At 33.1% G+C, this 18,128-nt stretch overlaps 3 protein-coding genes across 5 annotated transcripts in view; 1 reads left to right on the forward strand and 2 right to left on the reverse strand.

Annotated features, from left to right (window-relative positions):
* Positions 1-18,128, forward strand: part of LOC119634352 — a 53,561-nt gene that overhangs the window by 8,690 nt on the left and 26,743 nt on the right. The gene's annotated exons all lie outside the window — the stretch shown is intronic.
* On the reverse strand, positions 609-4,863 carry LOC119634355 (cardio acceleratory peptide 2b). 2 transcript variants are annotated; one of them, XM_038028444.1, is made up of 3 exons: positions 4,762-4,863; positions 2,195-2,302; positions 609-2,141 (listed from the first exon to the last, which is right to left on the reverse strand). In XM_038028444.1, the coding sequence occupies exons 1-3, from the start codon at positions 4,835-4,837 to the stop codon at positions 1,939-1,941; spliced, it is 387 nt and encodes a 128-aa protein (XP_037884372.1). In that variant the 5' UTR covers positions 4,838-4,863; the 3' UTR covers positions 609-1,938. The 2 variants fall into 2 exon arrangements, with proteins under 2 accessions (XP_037884372.1, XP_037884371.1); XM_038028443.1 differs by having other exon boundaries at positions 2,195-2,371.
* On the reverse strand, positions 6,841-16,679 carry LOC119634351 (transient receptor potential protein). 2 transcript variants are annotated; one of them, XM_038028438.1, is made up of 16 exons: positions 16,531-16,679; positions 14,180-14,372; positions 13,860-14,100; positions 13,644-13,786; positions 11,863-12,064; positions 11,622-11,798; positions 11,310-11,544; positions 11,090-11,242; positions 10,867-11,012; positions 10,435-10,802; positions 9,071-9,428; positions 8,374-8,593; positions 8,152-8,308; positions 7,920-8,080; positions 7,686-7,855; positions 6,841-7,622 (listed from the first exon to the last, which is right to left on the reverse strand). In XM_038028438.1, the coding sequence occupies exons 2-16, from the start codon at positions 14,311-14,313 to the stop codon at positions 6,876-6,878; spliced, it is 3,612 nt and encodes a 1,203-aa protein (XP_037884366.1). In that variant the 5' UTR covers positions 14,314-14,372; positions 16,531-16,679; the 3' UTR covers positions 6,841-6,875. The 2 variants fall into 2 exon arrangements, with proteins under 2 accessions (XP_037884366.1, XP_037884367.1); XM_038028439.1 differs by having other exon boundaries at positions 6,842-7,622; positions 10,435-10,547.

An 18,128-nucleotide genomic window follows, 5' to 3' on the forward strand; every position in this document is an offset into this window, starting at 1 on the left:
GAGTTTTCTAGCTAACATAGTATGTTTTGTATTTAATCTCTTTAGTTTATTTCAATTTTTTGTTGCTCAATCTAGTTGCGCAGAGTAGTTCGTGCGGGAAGGAGTGAATTCAGACGTTTTATTGTGAAATTCTTTCAAAGTAATTTTTACACAAATTTCTTGATTTTTCTTTTAAATATTTCAAGCGATTAAAGTGTGTTTCGGATGTAGAATTTTTCTATTATTAATTGCTAGTGAAAGAAGTTATTTATCGCGTTTTGAGAAAAGGGGAAAAAAAATAGTTTAGTTTAAAAAAAGGAAAAAAAATTAGTTGCTTTAGTGTTGTTGTTTTTTGTAAATCGCGGAAAAATCTTAAGTGCGCGTTTAATGTAATGTACTTTACCGTAAATAACTATGCATGGTTGTTCCTGAATTTAAAAAAAGAGAAAGAAAAAAATTAGTTGCGTTATAGTTGTTGTTTTTTGTATATCGCAGACAAATCTTAAGCGTGCGTTTAATGTACTTTATCACAAGCGATTATGCATGGTTGTTCTTGCATGGCGTCATTTTTTTGTTTGTGCCATGCCGAATATCGCGTTAAATATGTTAAAGGTGAGTTTGTTATCACTATTATTTTTTGCATATTTTTTTCGCCTATCATCAAGAGATTGTAATTTACTACAAATACGATTCTAAAAGTTCATTAAGTTTTTATAAAATTTTTTAATTATTAGAAACGTCCGACAGTTTTTTTTTTTTTTGCTCGAACAATTGAGTTAGAAAGCATAACGTGGGCTCATAAATCATTAGTTTAGTTCCGAAAACAAGTTACTAATACAATTTAAAAATCTTAAACAATTAGTTTGCATATATTATGGTTAATAATCTGCGAATTTTGTTCTTTGTTTATACTTGTTATTTCATTCTAATCATCTATCAACTATAGAATGCGTAACAACATGCGCGATTATGATATAAAAATATTTGGATTTGTTTTTCTCTTTCATTGTTAAGTTAGTTAAAAAAAAATTAGCCAAATTGTTAGTTGGACCCATTCATTTCATACAACAGAAGGCTCTTACGTTTACTATTGCCTTTCGATTTCTTTTAGCGCTTTAATCTTCATGTGACTATTTTTCCTTCTAAAATTCTTTAGAACAGACATTTACACTAGACTATAGACTAGACTGATGAAAAATTCTGACTTGATTAGACGATGTGTCTGTGTATCTGTCGTTGAACGGTGCGGTGCGCCTGCAGGTGAAGAAAAAATAATGACAATAAAAATGAATACGTAGTGTAACTTTGAAATTCATACTAACATCGGTCCAAAATTGGTTTTCAATGAAACATCAAAACTTTTCACTTTTTCATTGCATTTTATATTAGAATATCTTTGAAAATTTCTTCAAAAAGAAAAACATTTTAACAATATCACATTAATTGTAAAGTCTCGCTTAGATTAAAATTTCCGCTTGGGCTACGAATCATAATGTATCCATTATTCTAATTAATAAATTTAATATAGAATTTTGACGATTTTACCTAAAATAATTTTAAAGTTTTGTTTAATGTAACACAACATATGTCTACATTAGCCCGCTTACAATTTTATTTTTTTTTTGTTTTGTTTACCTACTGTTTAGATATATACACGAGTTATTATCGTTTAAAAGAACATATTTCAGCTCAACCGGGAATTAATTTACAATAAGGCTTAATTTTCACGGCTTATGAACTTATCAATCAACAAAATTAACAGAGAGAAATAAACAAACCAAAAATTGATCTCTTTATAATACACAAAAGGGAGCCATAATATATATATTTTTTTTAATATTACTTTTTTTTTTTTATAAAGTTTTTAAAAATTTTCGCTTTATAATCTTTGATAATCATTGGGTCATAGGTCGTTTAAACAGTGGTCATTGTTTATAGCCGAGATATACTGATTCCGTTTTACTCGTAAGAATCACCGGCGGTGCTACGTTTGCCTAGACGCGGACCGAACCATACACCCGTCGTGGCACTGGGTCCAGCACGCTTATCTAAGGCTTGTTGCAGAGCCAAGAGTCGAGTCCATTTACGTATTTCGGCATCTGAGCGACCAATACGGGGAAAGGCCCTTAAGCTGGCTCGTTTATATTCTGCTTTTGGATAATCTAAAAAATTAAAAATTAGTGGCGTTAGGTAATTATTCAGACAATAGATAAACCTCCATATTCTTCGGTTAAGTCAGGATAAAATAAATCAATGGCAACGGCTGCAGTGTTTTCCGCTTCGCTATTGAGTAAATTATTTGGCATACTGGGATCACGGCGACCTATACGAGGAAAAGCAAGGAGTTTTGAGCTGCTACTACCACCCCGACGATTTTTTGTTTGTTGAAATTCTGTTATAAAAATATTGGAAAAAATAATAATAATAAAGGAAAAAAAATAATAAATAAATAAATAAATAAATAAATATGTATAAAAAATTAAAATATGTTTAAAAGGAAAAAAAAAAAAAACAAAGGGAAATTAAATTAATTTAAAATGAAGAAATATATATTTACATTTCGCGTTTTTAATTATTTTGCAAATGAAATAAAAAAAAAAACAACTAAAGTTAAAATCTTTTAAATTTAATAAACGTACGCATACCGCTACATGCACAATAAAACTTACACGTGTAAATAAACAAATAAATAAGTAGATAAATAGCAGCAACATACAAAGCAACGAAATGTGATGTTCCTTGTGCTCCTCAATAACATTTAATTGAAACAAATCTCAGCTTATTTCTATCGATTATCTTATTAATAAGTTTTCACTTCTTTCTTCTTTATCTCACATTCATGATAATATTAATTAATTCTAATCATCGCCGTTTAATAGTTATCGTTTATTGATTTTCGATTCTTTGTGCATTGAAATTTTCATAACTTACAAGTTATTTTTAAAGCAATTGTGCAAATTTCACATTCACTTCAATTATTTTCTTTTCTCAAGAAAAAAAATTATCTTCGTCACGTGAAATTTGTTTAGATTTTTTTTTTAAAGCGAATTAAAAGATTTTAGCAAAATTGCTTTTTATTATAGTTTAGTAAGAGATATCTAGGACTTGAACTATTTTCTCTTCTTCTCTCACTCATAGAGTCTTTACCTGAAGTGCATGCATCATATATAAAATGTATTTATGTGAATGAAATTTGCTGAAGGCAGTGATAAACTGCTAACTATTAAGCATATGTTTAGAGTGCTAGTTTCAATTCAGTTAAGATACATATTTAGGAGTACATAAAGGACGTTTGCAAAACTGCTTAGCTGACTTTCAGCTTGCCGTCACATAATTTCAAATAGATCTATAGATGGATCTTGATCTGCTCTATCAGCAGAATAAGTATTTGATAAGGTCTTCGATGTATATTTCTACAAGTCATGTCCTAGCTTTCGTCACTTGAAGTTTACAAACAAAGTTTATCGACTATTCGTCCTTGAGTTTTGGCAATTAAATGTTGCTTTCTAATTTTCAGAGTTAAGGTTTGGAAATTTCATGTCATAAAATCAGGCTTTCAAACATATTAGTAAGATTTCTTCTCTTTTACTTCTTCTCCTTTCATATAATAAATGAACTTTATTTCATATGATAATGTACATAGATATAGACAGACTTATCTATATATAAATATAAGCATACATATAAATATGTATTAACGTGTAGTAGTCATAACTGTTACTTTACAGAGAATACAATTGACAAGACCAAAGACCAAACTCGGCTTAACTACATGGGAATATATCTATATATTCTATATATTGTATGCGCAAACATATACAACATATATCTTCAATTCTTTATATAGTTATGGTTGTACGTGGGCCAGAGGACGTGGGACTTTTAAGTTTATGAGCGTGCCTGCCTGAGGGTGAAGGGAGGCCTTCCTAAAAATTAGCGTAACAGGTTTACACTTGACACTGACACAGTTAAAGTTTGGGCACCAAGCTCCATAACAGCCAATAATTGATCGGAACCATGGTATAAATAGTAGGATGAAGTAAGGCTTTAGTGCGGTTGTACGAAAACGCTATAACTAAAAAAAAAAAAAGGACATTTGAAACTTGAGTAAAATATTGCTTTTTATCTAACAGGTACGCCGTAGTTTAAAAAATTCTTAGCAATACTTTTGCATTTTGCATCAGAGGGTCAATGTCGAATATAAATTTTTTACTTGCTATGTTGATACACCTTGGCATGCATACAAACTTAGACTATTGGACTCGCGAAAAATTTAAATGAGAAGTTTTTTGAAGCAAAATCAATTTACGTAGTTTTATAATTTCGAAATTCGTTTTATTATAACAACGCTTTAGGTTTATCATGCCGTTCTTGTAGATTAACATTTTTTACATTCGCAGAGTTTGTTGCATTTATTTTAGACTGCATTATTTGCATTAAAAACCTTAAAAAGTTAATAAACTGATGAAAATGGGAACAGTTTTGTTTAATTTTCGTCAAACATTCCACGGAAAAAGTTGATTTCAGAAACTTGAGCAAACTTGGCCGCAAACAGGACTTACAAAACGGGCAAAGTCTTCAATTTCCATAAAAGTAATTTTATTAACTTACAAACTTTGTCTAAATAATTGAAAAAATTAAAGAAAATTTTTTTCATTTATAAATCTTAGATTCGTGCGGATGCAAGGCACAAAGTTGGTGAACATCTTATGAATTCGATAATTTGCAATTTTTCACTCTGTTCTCCTCTTTCAGTCTCTGTTGTTTTTATAAACAACTTACCCGTTTCTTCCAATCCCAGCACGTTAAAGATCGCTGGCGATAAAATTAGAAATATGATTCCAACCAAATATTTCATTTTCTCTTTATATTTTATTATAGTAAATTATTAATTTCAATTTATACGTTTCTTGATGAAATTTTTTTTTTGTGTTTTTGTGTTTTTTTTTTTTTTTTTATTAACAAATAACGTTTTAGAAAAGTTTGGTTTCTAAAAATTTAAAATATTGTATATTTTGCTTAATTTCTCTTCTTTCATTAAGAGATGACTTTGTTTTCTATGCTTTTTGTAACACGTTCAACTAAATTATGCTTGCTTGTTGTTCAAATTCATGTCCTTTTATATGAAAAAAAGACAATAGGTATCGCCTACGGCAAACTCTTCGCCACTGTGACTATAAGTGTAGATGTAGTTGTACGTAATAGTAACAACCAATTGGAGAACGTCTTAATGCGAATACAAGTTCATATGAATGTTTTTGTTGCTTTAGTACAAGAGACACATTCACATGATTGTATGATACGTATATGCATTTGTAGATACAATGTATTCTCATAAGCAGATACGTTCTAGTAAACAACGAAGATGTTTATTATGGTATTTTAGCATTTTCTTACTTTCTCTCTCACTTTATTTAAAAAAGAAAATATTTTATAAGTTGAACGTTTAAAAATTTTTAAATAGTTTTTTTTTTTTTATATTAACTAAAATCTAAGCGTGTCTGTCTGTCCGTCCATTCGTCTGTTTTCTTTTCTATTGTAAACTTACTTGTCGGTCCATGTGTCTTTCCACCGATTCTGATACCCAGCTTACAGGCTGCATTTTTCGAATAATCTCCATATAAAGCGTTTATATGAATATGCAATAAACGAAGTTTCACTATAGTTAAGCTTCCATTTGTTTTTAACTTTAAACTGCTTGGCGTCTCCAAAGTACCAGTGAGACATCAAATTTGCATACCACTATTATTATTATTATTATTAATTTAGTCACAGAAATAAATTCTAAGTCTTAAATCATTAGCGTCTAGGGCTAGCGGCTTAATGGAATCCGCACTTGGCATTCGAATTTCTTGCCTTATTCGTCCATTCAGGCAGAATTTTTAATATAATTATCAAAAAAAAAAAAAGAATTGAAGTTTCCCAAGCGACAGTTTTACGTATTAGTTTTAATTATTTAATTCTTACTTATATACATACTTAACTTTACTTTGACGTTCCCCATTTCTTGTGTTACTTAATCACGCAAGCATTTTAATTAAAATTTTCCCAAACTACATATGTTTTTAAGATACTTTCGATCATCGATAAATTAGCCGTGATCTCGTTTGCTCATTTCCTTGCATGGCTTTAAGTTCAGCACAACTCCTGTCATTGATTTTAATTTGAACTTGAGATTACGCTCTCTCTTCAATAATTAGCTCGCATGCGATATTTGATTATTACCTAAAATAAAGACCGCCTATTATGCAAAGAAATCGGATGTTTCCGTTAGCAGACAATATTTTTAAACCATATTTTAATGTGGCTTCTCGCGACATATATCTTGAGAAATGAACGGTTGCAACTTATTAATAACTATATAAATTAAAATCTATGTCGTTTTGTGACTAATTAATTTTTTAATTATTTAAAGTAAATTTTTAGATCCACATATCTGATTAACGGTTAAGAAGTGTTTTCGGATAAAAGAAATTGATCATCGAGTTTGTTTTTTGTACGCAAAATGTTGAAATCGTTGGAAAAACAAGGGTGATGATGATGATTAGAAGGGTGTGGTAGTAGGCAACATAATATAGCACTCAAAGATGACCATTGGTTTACAAATTACGGTTGTTTTTGTGACTACAGCTTGGTTTTTGTAAAAAATGTCTGTAGTTTTTATTAAAAGGCACAAGTCTTGGGCTTTACCTACGCAAGATCCAGGATTAAATTTGAAAATTTATTCGCCGGTATGGCTTCTGAATGCAAATCCAAACTAGGTTGTTATTAAAATTTTATTAAAAAATAACACAGGTATACACATTATATTATTATTGTTTGTTACTCTTATTGTTATTAATAATATTACATTCTTATGATGTTATTATAATATTATTATCATTTCTTTAATTTGCTTAAAGCCAGCCAGATATCATGCGGCCGGTTACTGTAGATTTGCCACGATCTCCACCTGCCGCGGCGCTACTTTGACCCACCTTAATAGCGGGTTTTGCGGGTGCAGGTTTCTTATCGGCGCCTTCAGGTTTTTTCTCATCGGTTTTTTTGTCGTCTGGTTGTTTATCACCTGGCTTTGTATCGTCTGGCTTTTTCGCATCGGGTTTCTTGTCGTCCGGTTTCTTATCGTCCGGCTTTTTATCATCCGGCTTCTTTTCATCGGGTTTCTTAGCTTCTTCTGATTTTTTATCATCTGTTTTTTGACCACCACCATCGTTAGCTTTTGTCGCATCAGTAGAAGCGGTTTTGGCAGCTTCAGCTGCACCTTTTGGAGCTGTTTCTGGCTTTTCTCCACTGGGAGCAGCAGGCGCAGCACCTTTAGAAGCTGTCGCAGTTGATTTAGCATCCGGCTTAGCGGCATCCGTTTTCTTCTCTTCACTTTTCTTATCGGCAGCGTCGGGTTTAGTAGCCGCATCAGGCTTAGCGACATTGGGTTTGGCAGGAGCATTTGCTGGCGGAGCTGGGGCAGCAGGTTTATTATCAGTCGCCTTAGCATCTGACGTTTTCGGCGGTACGGGTGGTGCTTTTGAGGTTTCTGCTTTCTTATCCGTAGCTTTGGGAGGCTCTTTAGTAGCTTCTTTAGAAGCCTCTTTAGGAGGCTCTTTATTGTCGGCTGGCGCAGCATTAGGATCACCGTCTTTTTTGGACTGAAATTATTTAATCAAAAACTGAATTTGTGCATATGACACTTTAGCAATACTTTCGCTTACTTCGAGTCGTCTTAAAGTGGCCGTAAAGTTAGGTTTGGGTTTTTCATTTTCAGTACTAACACTTGGCTCCGGTAGGGGTACATCTTCTTCGGCGGCCATTTTCCTTTTCATGAATTTTACGTAAGCAACGCGTGTGGCTCGTGTTACTTCTCCCAAGTTTGGATTGTATTCTAAAAATCCCAACATAAACAAAAATTGAAAAGATTCTTTTAAGTTGAATACTCAGTCGTATACCTATCAATTGATTTTGGTTCATTTTCAGGCCTTCGTTAGCCTCGTCGATAATTTTACGCCTTAAACTACGTTGACTATGGCGTTGCATTGAAGAACGTTTACTGCCAATCGGGTCTGCACTGACAGTATTTTTACGCGCAATGGCATTCCAATCTTTTTCTCTGTTGAAAGGATAAAAAGTTGAATTAATTGCAATTTACTAAGTATAAGTAAATAAATCTAGAAATATTACCCCTTCTTTTTGCCAATAACTCTAGCCAACGAGGAGAAGATATCGCGATCTGTCTCTGCAGTATCGTCCATTTCTTGTTTCAGATTTTCAACAAAACCAATTTGGAAATCTTTAAGGATGCGTCGCTCCATAACTTTACCTTTTTTAGTGCCAGCAGCTTTATAAATAAAAATTCAAAATTAGATATTTGCTTGTGCCAATAACGATTAATATGATGCTTACCCGCTGTTTTCCTTTCAATATCCGGTACATCAAATCGATTATTTTGAAAAATGTCCAACAATTCGAAACGCAATGAGCTAATATCTTGACGCACTTCGATGATGTCATCCTCAGTAATAGCGAAATCATCACGACGCCTCTGTTCGGCAGTGACATAACGTCGTATCAAGAGTTTCATGACTTTTTCATGTAAATCTTGTGCTTTCTCCTTTGATTTGCGCTAAGTAAGACAAATACGGAAAAAAAACGGATAACAAAGATTTCAATATTTCGCCTTTGTATGTTCAATGCAACAGTTTGCAATATATTTCTAATGTTTTTTTTTTTTCGTTTTTCTATGGCGGTGGCGTCATGTCATTCTAATCATGCTGTGTGTGCATGGAGTCCTCTAACACGTTGTAATACCTAATAAATAAGTACAATATCTTTAAATTTATCTAAATTCAAATATATGCGCGAATAGCCATCAAAATTAAGTAGTTTCGGTCGTGATAACACTTATCACACATTTTTTGTGCATATCGTGTGCAACGAATTGGAAACAACACATTAAAGTAATAATGTGGATAATATAACAACGAGTCTTTCTTCGACATCAGAGCATGGAAGCAAGTTACAGACATTGCTCTTAGACCCAACCAGGAATGTAATGCTACAAATTCTATGTAAACTTTCGTTCACTACACTTATAACTTACCATAAAACTTCTCGTACGCTTAGGTTTGTGTTTGCCAAATGTTTTACGCAAAAGCTTCACAGATGGCATAATATTGAACGGTGGCGGTACAGTTCCACCATCTTCAAAATAGCTCATCCATAATTGTGAGCGGGCGAATTTCCATTCAACGTCCGAATGCTCCGAAATCAATTGATATGAATTGGACATCATGGCAATAAGCATGTTTAGTAGTACAATAACATTAATCACCGAATATGCACCGAACATAAGTAAAGCCCAGAATCGTGTGAAACTCTTAATGCCGGCCAAATCGAAAGAAACCAAGTCCACTAAACCGAATGAAGCCCAAAATAGTGATTGTGACGTTTCAAATAAGCTACGAAATAAAAAATAAAGATAATATGCTTACGGATATATAATATATTATCTGATCGCTTAACACGCATATACACTTTTTCAATGTTTTCGAAAAGTATTGCCCTAACTCATTATTAAACTAAAAAAAATGTTGTCTTATAAATTTACGGTCTTTTCTCCATGCAGTTTGATATTATCTCTCCTATGAATCGGATCTTAGTTTATCTACATCGATTTTACAATATCGATCGCAATGGTCGGATCTTCGGTATTTTTTTTTTTTTATTTCATCTATGACTAATTACATGCAGGATGTCCCCTATTCGCGTATCGAGGTCGTGGTCAAAAAGAAATGAGGACAAAGAAAGAAACGAGGAAAACGGGGAGGTGGTGACCGCAGCTTAGTGGACGTGGGCGCAATTCATAAGTGTTATGCTTTCACCGACTGACCACTCACTTACTGCAGCAACGATCAAAGTGAACTCCACCGCACTGCGATTTAAACTTGTGAACACTGTAATCGCGATTCCTATCTACGCGGCTACTCATGCGAATTATATATAATTTAGTATATTTTTTAGCTATGCATTTCTAAGGACACATTCACGCGGACAGTACCATAAAAGTTATACATGTAACGCCTACATAACATGTCACAATTATAGAGTTGTGATGTGCTTGAGAAAAAAATGTCTGTTCAAACATATATATGTTATTTGGAATGGTTAAATCAGTCAACTTTCGACCAACACATGACCAAGTAAAAATGGAATCTCCATAGCGTGACTTGAACCGAATTTAAGTACTTTTTGTTTTTTTCCTTTTTCTTCGCGTTGAATGACGTTGAGTGAACAGGGTAAAATTTGAATTCGCCTATCAAACATGACACAAAACTAAACGAGCAAACAAAAATAATTTTTATCGACTTTAATTATATGCGAAAAAAAAATTTCCTAAATAATAGAAAAGTAGGTCCTAAAGCCACTATTGAATAGATCTTTTGAATAATGTCATGCTATCGTTACCTTGAAAATCGTCTCCATATAGTGCATGCTTTTTCCTGATCATCAAAATCGGGAACATCGGGATGCAGATGATAGCATTTATTTTTTTCCAATTCGGCATAATACCAGAGCAACTGATTTAGTCCACAACCGAAAGCGAACAAGACCAAAGTGTAAATAAAGAAAAATTTTATAATATCGATAATCATGCGACCCAAAGAAACTTGTAAGGGACCCAAGTGAGGATTAATGGAGAATATGTGAACTAATTTAAGATACGAGAATACCATGCCGGCGGCAAAAGCACCTTCTGATAACAACATCGGATCAAAGGGATGCCAGTGCTCTCTAGGGAAATATGGATCAATGTTGCGGTACCATAAATCACGCTAATTGAAAAAGGGTACAAATAAGAGGAAGATTCTTCGAGTATTTTGAAAAAAAACACATTACGTGCACTATAATCCAAGCGGTGGCTCTACACAAAATCCAAGTCACATAAAACATATTTGATATGAAATCGACAATGTTCCATAAATCGGTTATATAGTCAAACAAACCATCGCTATACAATGCTTTAAGTTCGCCAAAAATTAAACCTACGAAGAGAGCAGACAAAGGTAGTAAAAGGAAAGAGATTTAAAACGAAATTAAAATAAAAAAATCAAATCATTACTTGATATATAGGTTATTATGCCCAATTCGATAGGCCCCGGTAAAGAACCGCGTTCATGTTTACGCCAATCTTCCAGCATGGCCAACATCCATGGAAATGCCAACAATTCGAAGGTTAGCTGAACAACGCGCAATGAAGCCGCACCCAATAGAACTGTTGAAAAGGAATAATAATTTAATTGAGTTTGTTTGAGTTATCGATTTCATCTTTTTAATCTTACACAAGAAAAACATATATGAAGATGAGTGTGATATAAATTTAACGAAAGGTTTTCGCATAAATTTTCCCGCATCCGAATCGGGAGCCATAAGATAATTCATACTGTTGATGGGAAACATGCAGCCTAACTTTGCGACTTCCATCACCTGTTGAGACATTTGTTTGCGTCTGAAGCCTGGCAGACCTTCATACCAAATTGCGGCCAATAACTGTTGAACGTTGGGATGGGCCACAAACTTTAATAAAAATTAAAAAATTATAAAAAAAAAAAATCATTCAGATTTTAGTAGGGTACAATTTTCTCTCTGTTTACCGTTTTCTGCTTATACTTTATGGCCAATTTTAAACGCTCCAAAGTTTGTCTTTGTCCGGGAGCCCAAATATCATTCGACGGTTCATGATTATAGTTTAACATTATTTCCAATTCATTAGATGTCCTCACATGGTCCAATAATGAAGAAACAAATTCTTGTACTGCCGCACGCATTTCCTAAACATGAAATATATACATTACAGTATTGAAATTAATTACTGTTATTGTTATGCCATTGTACCGCATATTCAGCACGAAACTCAGACTCCATGGCTTGCAGACGCTTCAATTCCCAAGACAATTCAAATGCCGTTAATACGGGATCGCGCGAACTTAATGATATTAATGAGCTGGCGGATAGAGCACGATACGCATTAATACGTGCTTGCGAATAACGTAGAGAATCCGCTTCTTGCGATGTCACGCACTCGTCACAACCGCATCTAAAGAAATTTTAATATTTCAACATTGTTAGAAAATGGTATCGGATTTTGCCATCTTTTCATTCTCGTTAAATCAAAAAAATTTCAAAGTTAAATAACAAGCGTGATTGCAATGAAAATGATTCACAAATGACTGCAATGTAAAGCAATCCTCAGATTCTTCTTCTATATCTTGTAGGTGAATGAACCGAGAATACAAAACAACTTGTTACACTAAATTCTGGTACGTATCGGATCGTTAATTACTTTATAAATGCAGTCATGCAAAAGTGGCCCGACTTAATGTAGATCTTGCAAGACATGTATGACCCTCGAGATTGAGTTGAGCTTACGAGAGAATGTAGATCTTGCAAGACATGTATGAACCTCGAGATTGAGTTGAGCTTACAAGAATCGCAAAATCGGTTATTAACGATCTCTGCTGAAAAAAAAATCGACCCAATTGCAGCACTCTTCGGATCGATTACATAAGAAAAAAATCGAGCCAATTGCAGCACTCTTCGGATCGATTACATTAAGAAAGAACTCGATTCAATTGTTACTTAGGCTTAGTGAAGCGCTTTTAAGGAACTTATACCATTTCAAAATTGAGTTTCGAAAGTCCGGCGTCTTCGTTTTGCGCTAATGGTCAGTTTTAAGAAGAAGAGAATCAGAAAGCTGTTTAAAAAATGCTAAATTTCTTTACATCGCTTATCAGATGGTTGAGCTCTCTATATCATGAATTAGGTTAGAGGCTCTTTATCGATGATGGATAAACTCCGAAATATTTCACAACTTTTCTCTGTATTAATTGATTAGTGTAAAAGGAAGTAACTTGAAGGCAGTGATCTTTATAGATCCATCTAGATGAGCGTAGACTTTTCGAAGCGAAGGAAATTTTAAATCAAAAATGTTGTAATAAAACAGGAGAAGAAAAATTATGATAAGCCATATTCAGGTTCGAATACCGGCTTAGTTTGACAAGTACAATTTCATTGTTCGCTAAAGAAAACATTAATTCATATTTAGGCGATTTTCATAATTCCACTATCGTTTCATTTATTTAAGGGTTAAATGTGAAAAACATTTCGATTTATAAGAAAAAAAAAAAATGCAAAGAAAAAAATATGAAAAGCAAAATCCGTAATATCTTTGGTGGTCATTGAATCTAAACAATTTACATGTACATGAAGTTTACAAAGTTTATTGGACCATTACAAAAAAAAAAAAAAAGAGAAGAAGGAGAAAACATTACTATACACATAGATGGACAACAAAGCATTTCGAACTATCATCGATTGTTTTTAAAAGAGAATCATATAAACACACACACACACACACATACACAAACACATTCGCAGGAAAAAGCAAAAATAAATAAACAAAACGTGTCAAAATGACAGAAAAATGGCTAAATTTGGACGGTATGTACAATTGCAACACTATTCAGAATGAAATTAGCAAATTTTCTAATTGCTAAACAAAACATATAACGTGTTGTTGGCATTGGGGGTATAAGTTGATTTCAGTTGTAACAATGCATGTATTGCATGTATTTACTTACTTTACAATACATGCAATGCCATTACAAGGGACTTACTTTACATCATGTGGCATAGGAAGTGTAGCACCACGATCTAGTAATAATTTTAAAATTTCGTAATTGTTACGATGTGCAGCCAATATCAAGGGGGTAATGTCTGTCGTAAATGTTGCTTTCGATGAATCAATTGCTTCCCAGCTCTACAAATGGCAACAAAATTTTCATTTAATTACAAATTATGTATAAAATAATTATTATTATTATTTATATTACATAAGGTTGGCCTTCTTTGTGATGAGTTTCTTCCCAGTGTAAAAGTAGTTCGACTGCTTCAACATATTCCTCAGATATAGCATGCAATAGGGCATCGCCTACTTGTATATTTTTCTCCAATAATAAATCTATTAAGTCGATATTTTCATTTTCGATAGCCGATATCAGTGCTGAACGATTCATAGGATCGACACAATTAATATTAAAACGATCTGGATTACCCTCATTATCCTCGATTATTCTAACCGATATTAATCGATATTAATATATATATATATATATATATATATATTGTATATCAAATTTATATATATAATTACTTTTTTACACCAGCGATGTCACCGCGTTCAGCAGCCAAAATAAAATGTTTTTCAACTTCGGTTAATATATACTCTTCGGTTGATCCGATATTATATTGTGGTTGTTCACCTTTTTCCGGATCATCATCTGGCATTTTGAATTATCTTGTTTTCACAGTTCTATACCTCGATTCCCAATAATTAATATATACAACTACAATTAAAAAATAAAATTAAAACTTTAATCAAAATTAAATAAATTGTGTTATGGTTTCTTGAGAATCTGAAGGATTAAGATATTAATTCTCATAAAATTCACGTATTCTTTATTATTTACGCTCGTCTGCCCAATAGCCGGAACACTTAAGTTCGTAAAGATTGAAAGACACTTGAACTTGCTTGATGGACACAGATCTTTTGTTTTTATCCATAAGCTCGCTGATAAGAACATAACGCTGCGGCTTGGAATTCAAAGCGGTTGTTGTTGTAAAATAAGTAATTTAAACATTTTAATAGGAAAAGGGCTGAAAAGGGCGTAGAATGTTCATGTGATTGAGGATGGCTTTGGTAAGCCCAAATTACCGCCAGTTTTCACTCTAATATTACAAAATTCTTTAGGTCAGGCGAGAGAGAGAGAGTGTGACTTGAAAGGGAGATATCAGTATTTAATGAGTTGGGATATTAAATCTGAAATCTATTTGTACCAAAAGGCAGAGAGCGGACATGAAAAGGGGGAGCTAAAATTTTGCGCAAACATTGCTTGATCGATTAAGAATCCATTGTTAAAAAAATGATAGCGATTTGCTTACATACATACCCACCTTCGTCTATAACTTTCGATTCTGTCAAGCTATTTCGGAAAAGTTGCTATGTAAATGTTTTGCAATTTTAATTAGGAAATGGTCGCGATTGGTTTATTAATCCATCGATTGTGAGCGCATTGTAAATTCAATTTATCGGAAATCGGAAGTTCTCAGATATATCTGCACACGATCGAAAGTTATATAGACAAAGATGGGAAAAAAATTGTTGTAGTTGTTTTTTTTTTTTTGAGGTGTTTCCGTTTTCTTCATATAACGGACGGACACATTAAGAGGTAGTTGCCAACTTTTAATCTCACATTTTTGATCAATCAGGACATGTCTATGCTGAATTTCAGGTTTCTATCTTCTGTTTTACGACCAAATCAAAAATAGGCGAACAAAATGATCCCTGCCAGTAGAAATAGGTTTATGTCATCGGCATCTCGAAAACTAGATCACGTAAGAGAAAAGATATTCTCAAGCAAAAACAAGTGATTAAACAACTTTTGGAGCATGACATGCTTTATAAACGCCTTTTGAAACCCCCTTTGAACCCCAAAAGTTAAAAAGGATCAAAGTGACATGAGTAGTTAGTGTATTAAAACAGGACTGAGAAATATTTTTATAAAATAATTCAACCTACACATGTTACAGATTCCAGAATAAAAGGCGGTTTTTTTTTATCGCTGAACTGAAGATCGTAGCTCTATTGATAGGTTATGTATAGTTGTTTCAAATTTTATTTGCGGTATTCGAGCAAGGGGAACGTTTCAGTTCTAGTTTATCCTACTAAAAGTCTCTGAATTTCACATTAAAGAAGAATAATGCATGAACACAACTTAGAGCACATCCATGTTCCAAGCTGGTCAGTATATTAAATCTGTTGGCATGCGATTTATTGCCCCATTGCCATGACCTCTCTTCATAGTTTCTGCATAGATAATTATCTGATATTTTCCAGTTATAATCGCGTTAATTTCTCGGCTCGGAACGAAATGTTTAAGCAATTAGTAGTAGTAGTGGTAGAAGTAGTAGCAGTATTGGTGAAGCCAGGCTTCAACTTCTGAATTCTGTTGCCTTGAAAATACAAAAAAATTTATTTAATAAAATCTACGACGGCTTCGTCGTGCTAATTGAACGATGAAGTTAACGTAGAGACCTTTTCAGAGCCGCATAAGCCTTTAAAAGGCTGAAGGGAACTTGACCAACAATATCATTTTAACGGTAATCCTTCATAAGGATAAAAAAAAGGATTTGCCATATTCGGGTAAAATTTTAATTAAATTTTTTCAAAGTTAAATATCTTTTTTTGTTTCCGCCCACCATAAAGTTATCAATAAACATTTTCTCACGTCTTTTCAAGCTCGAGGTGTCCTTTTTTTTTGGTGTTTCTTTTTGCTGTAAGCATGACAGGTTTTATTGAAACAATAATTCATTTTCGCATTTCGCCTTAGCGTAATTTTGATTTTTCGGGCTATTTTGAATAAAACGCTCATTTTAAGTTTTATTTAACGATTTTTTCAACGAATTTATCGATTGCTTACAATATTTAAGAGATATTTTACGTACTTTTTTTAGTTAATGTAAAAGCGCACTTTTATGGCTTCACTTAATTTAAAAGCGAAAATCGAAGCTAAACGCCAATTTTCTTATGGCACGCTTTTTCTTCGAGGCTTTTTGCTTAAATCCTTTTTTTTTTTTTTTTTTTTTTTTTTTTTTTTTTGATATCCTTTTTAAGTAATAAGTATCCACAATATCCTTAACAACTATCCGTATAGTAATTTTTGGATATTTCTCTTCCGATTATTTTAATGTTGAGAATTCAAGAGTTCATGAAGAACTATTCAAAATAAGTTAAAACGTTCTGTGGTTTATGCCCCTAATTGCATTAACCGTTCATTCAATATCGGTCACTGGAAAGTTGAAGAAAATAAATGACAATAAGACGATTGATTATTTTTTTTTCAAGTAGTCAAACGTAATAAGTCACATTTGCTTATCACAGAAAAGTGAAAAAAAAAAGAAGCGAAACACGAAAAACCAGACTCACGTTTAGTTGAAAATGGAAGAAGAAAATTTTGTACCCGCAAGAAAGAAAAACACGTGTGGAAGCTTAACATTTTCAATAATTTGACACATGACATGACTAAAATCGTAATTCGTATCAGTTTTGTGCAAAAGATTACTGCGTCTATGCACTAATGAGATGAAAAAGAGATTCATTTCAATTCTTTTTAAGATGCGGTCAAAGAAATTAGTCCACTCTATACAAGATCGGATTGGATGGACTCAGAGCTAAGCTGAGCTTCTTCGTTGTAAAGTTTGCGTACAAACTAATACTATATCTGCTGAAACCGCGCCACGTCCTACACACTCGAGTATAGTTGATCTGAGTTTCGTCGGAAGTGGTTTTTTAAATAGGACAACAATTCTTTTCTTACACATCATAGTTGAGATTCTAAGCAGATTAATTTGTGTCGACTTTCGGTGCATAAGCCCCATGTGTATACAGTGCGTAGTGCTGGCTAAAAGAAATCAATTGCAACAGTCGTTCACTTATCGTTGGGTTTAAAGAAAACACTTTTCCTTTACGACAAACCAATCTCGTCCATGAGTTGTTAAAACCAGATCGTTAAGTAACTTAACAGTAAACGTTTAAACTCTTTCAGGATTCACCCGGTCATGATAAAACTGGTCACCTGTTAAATTCTACATGAGCCTGAGTTGATAGCTGGAAAAAAGTCGTACATTTATAAACTGAAAAGGGTTCGGCGCATTGATGTTTAAAAATTCTTCTCCACATTACCACGAGTAGCTTATGTTGATTTTTTATGAACCAAGTCTTGCAACCGAACAATAATCATTCGTATTTTCTGGAAACTAATTGAATGTTTATTATAACGTTTTCACAAAGCCATTTCTATGTTTTGTATAACGAAAGTCTTTTTACCAAAAATCTTCAGACAACCAGGAAGGAACATGAGACGTTAATGATAAAGTTCAACGTACAACTATTGCTTTATTATTTGATTTTTAAATCTATGCTTAATGTTTTGCATTATGATTAACATCAGGGAATTGCATCTCGAAGATTTTTGCACGATTGATAAACTGATTTAGATTTTCGTCGCCCTCTTCTATGGAAATTTGTTTTAGAAATTATTGCA

This window comes from Glossina fuscipes, unplaced genomic scaffold (assembly GCF_014805625.2).
Source record: "Glossina fuscipes isolate IAEA_lab_2018 unplaced genomic scaffold, Yale_Gfus_2 3, whole genome shotgun sequence".
In the NCBI taxonomy this organism is placed as follows: Eukaryota; Metazoa; Arthropoda; class Insecta; order Diptera; family Glossinidae; genus Glossina; species Glossina fuscipes.

What these genes read in the sequence shown, in the direction of transcription:
- LOC119634355 (XM_038028443.1), bottom strand. Translation starts at nt 4,837, where the DNA reads ATGAAATATTTGGTTGGAATCATATTTCTAATTTTATCGCCAGCGATC. An exon ending in GCTGGGATTGGAAGAAACGG is followed by an intron (nt 2,372 to 4,761) that starts GTAAGTTGTTTA and finishes TTTTTATAACAG; the next exon opens with AATTTCAACAAACAAAAAAT. An exon ending in CTTAACCGAAGAATATGGAG is followed by an intron (nt 2,142 to 2,194) that starts GTTTATCTATTG and finishes TTAATTTTTTAG; the next exon opens with ATTATCCAAAAGCAGAATAT.
- LOC119634351 (XM_038028438.1), bottom strand. Translation starts at nt 14,313, where the DNA reads ATGCCAGATGATGATCCGGAAAAAGGTGAACAACCACAATATAATATC. An exon ending in TAAAGTATAAGCAGAAAACG is followed by an intron (nt 11,545 to 11,621) that starts GTAAACAGAGAG and finishes TTTTTATTAAAG; the next exon opens with TTTGTGGCCCATCCCAACGT. An exon ending in ATATGGAGACGATTTTCAAG is followed by an intron (nt 9,429 to 10,434) that starts GTAACGATAGCA and finishes TTTATTTCGTAG; the next exon opens with CTTATTTGAAACGTCACAAT.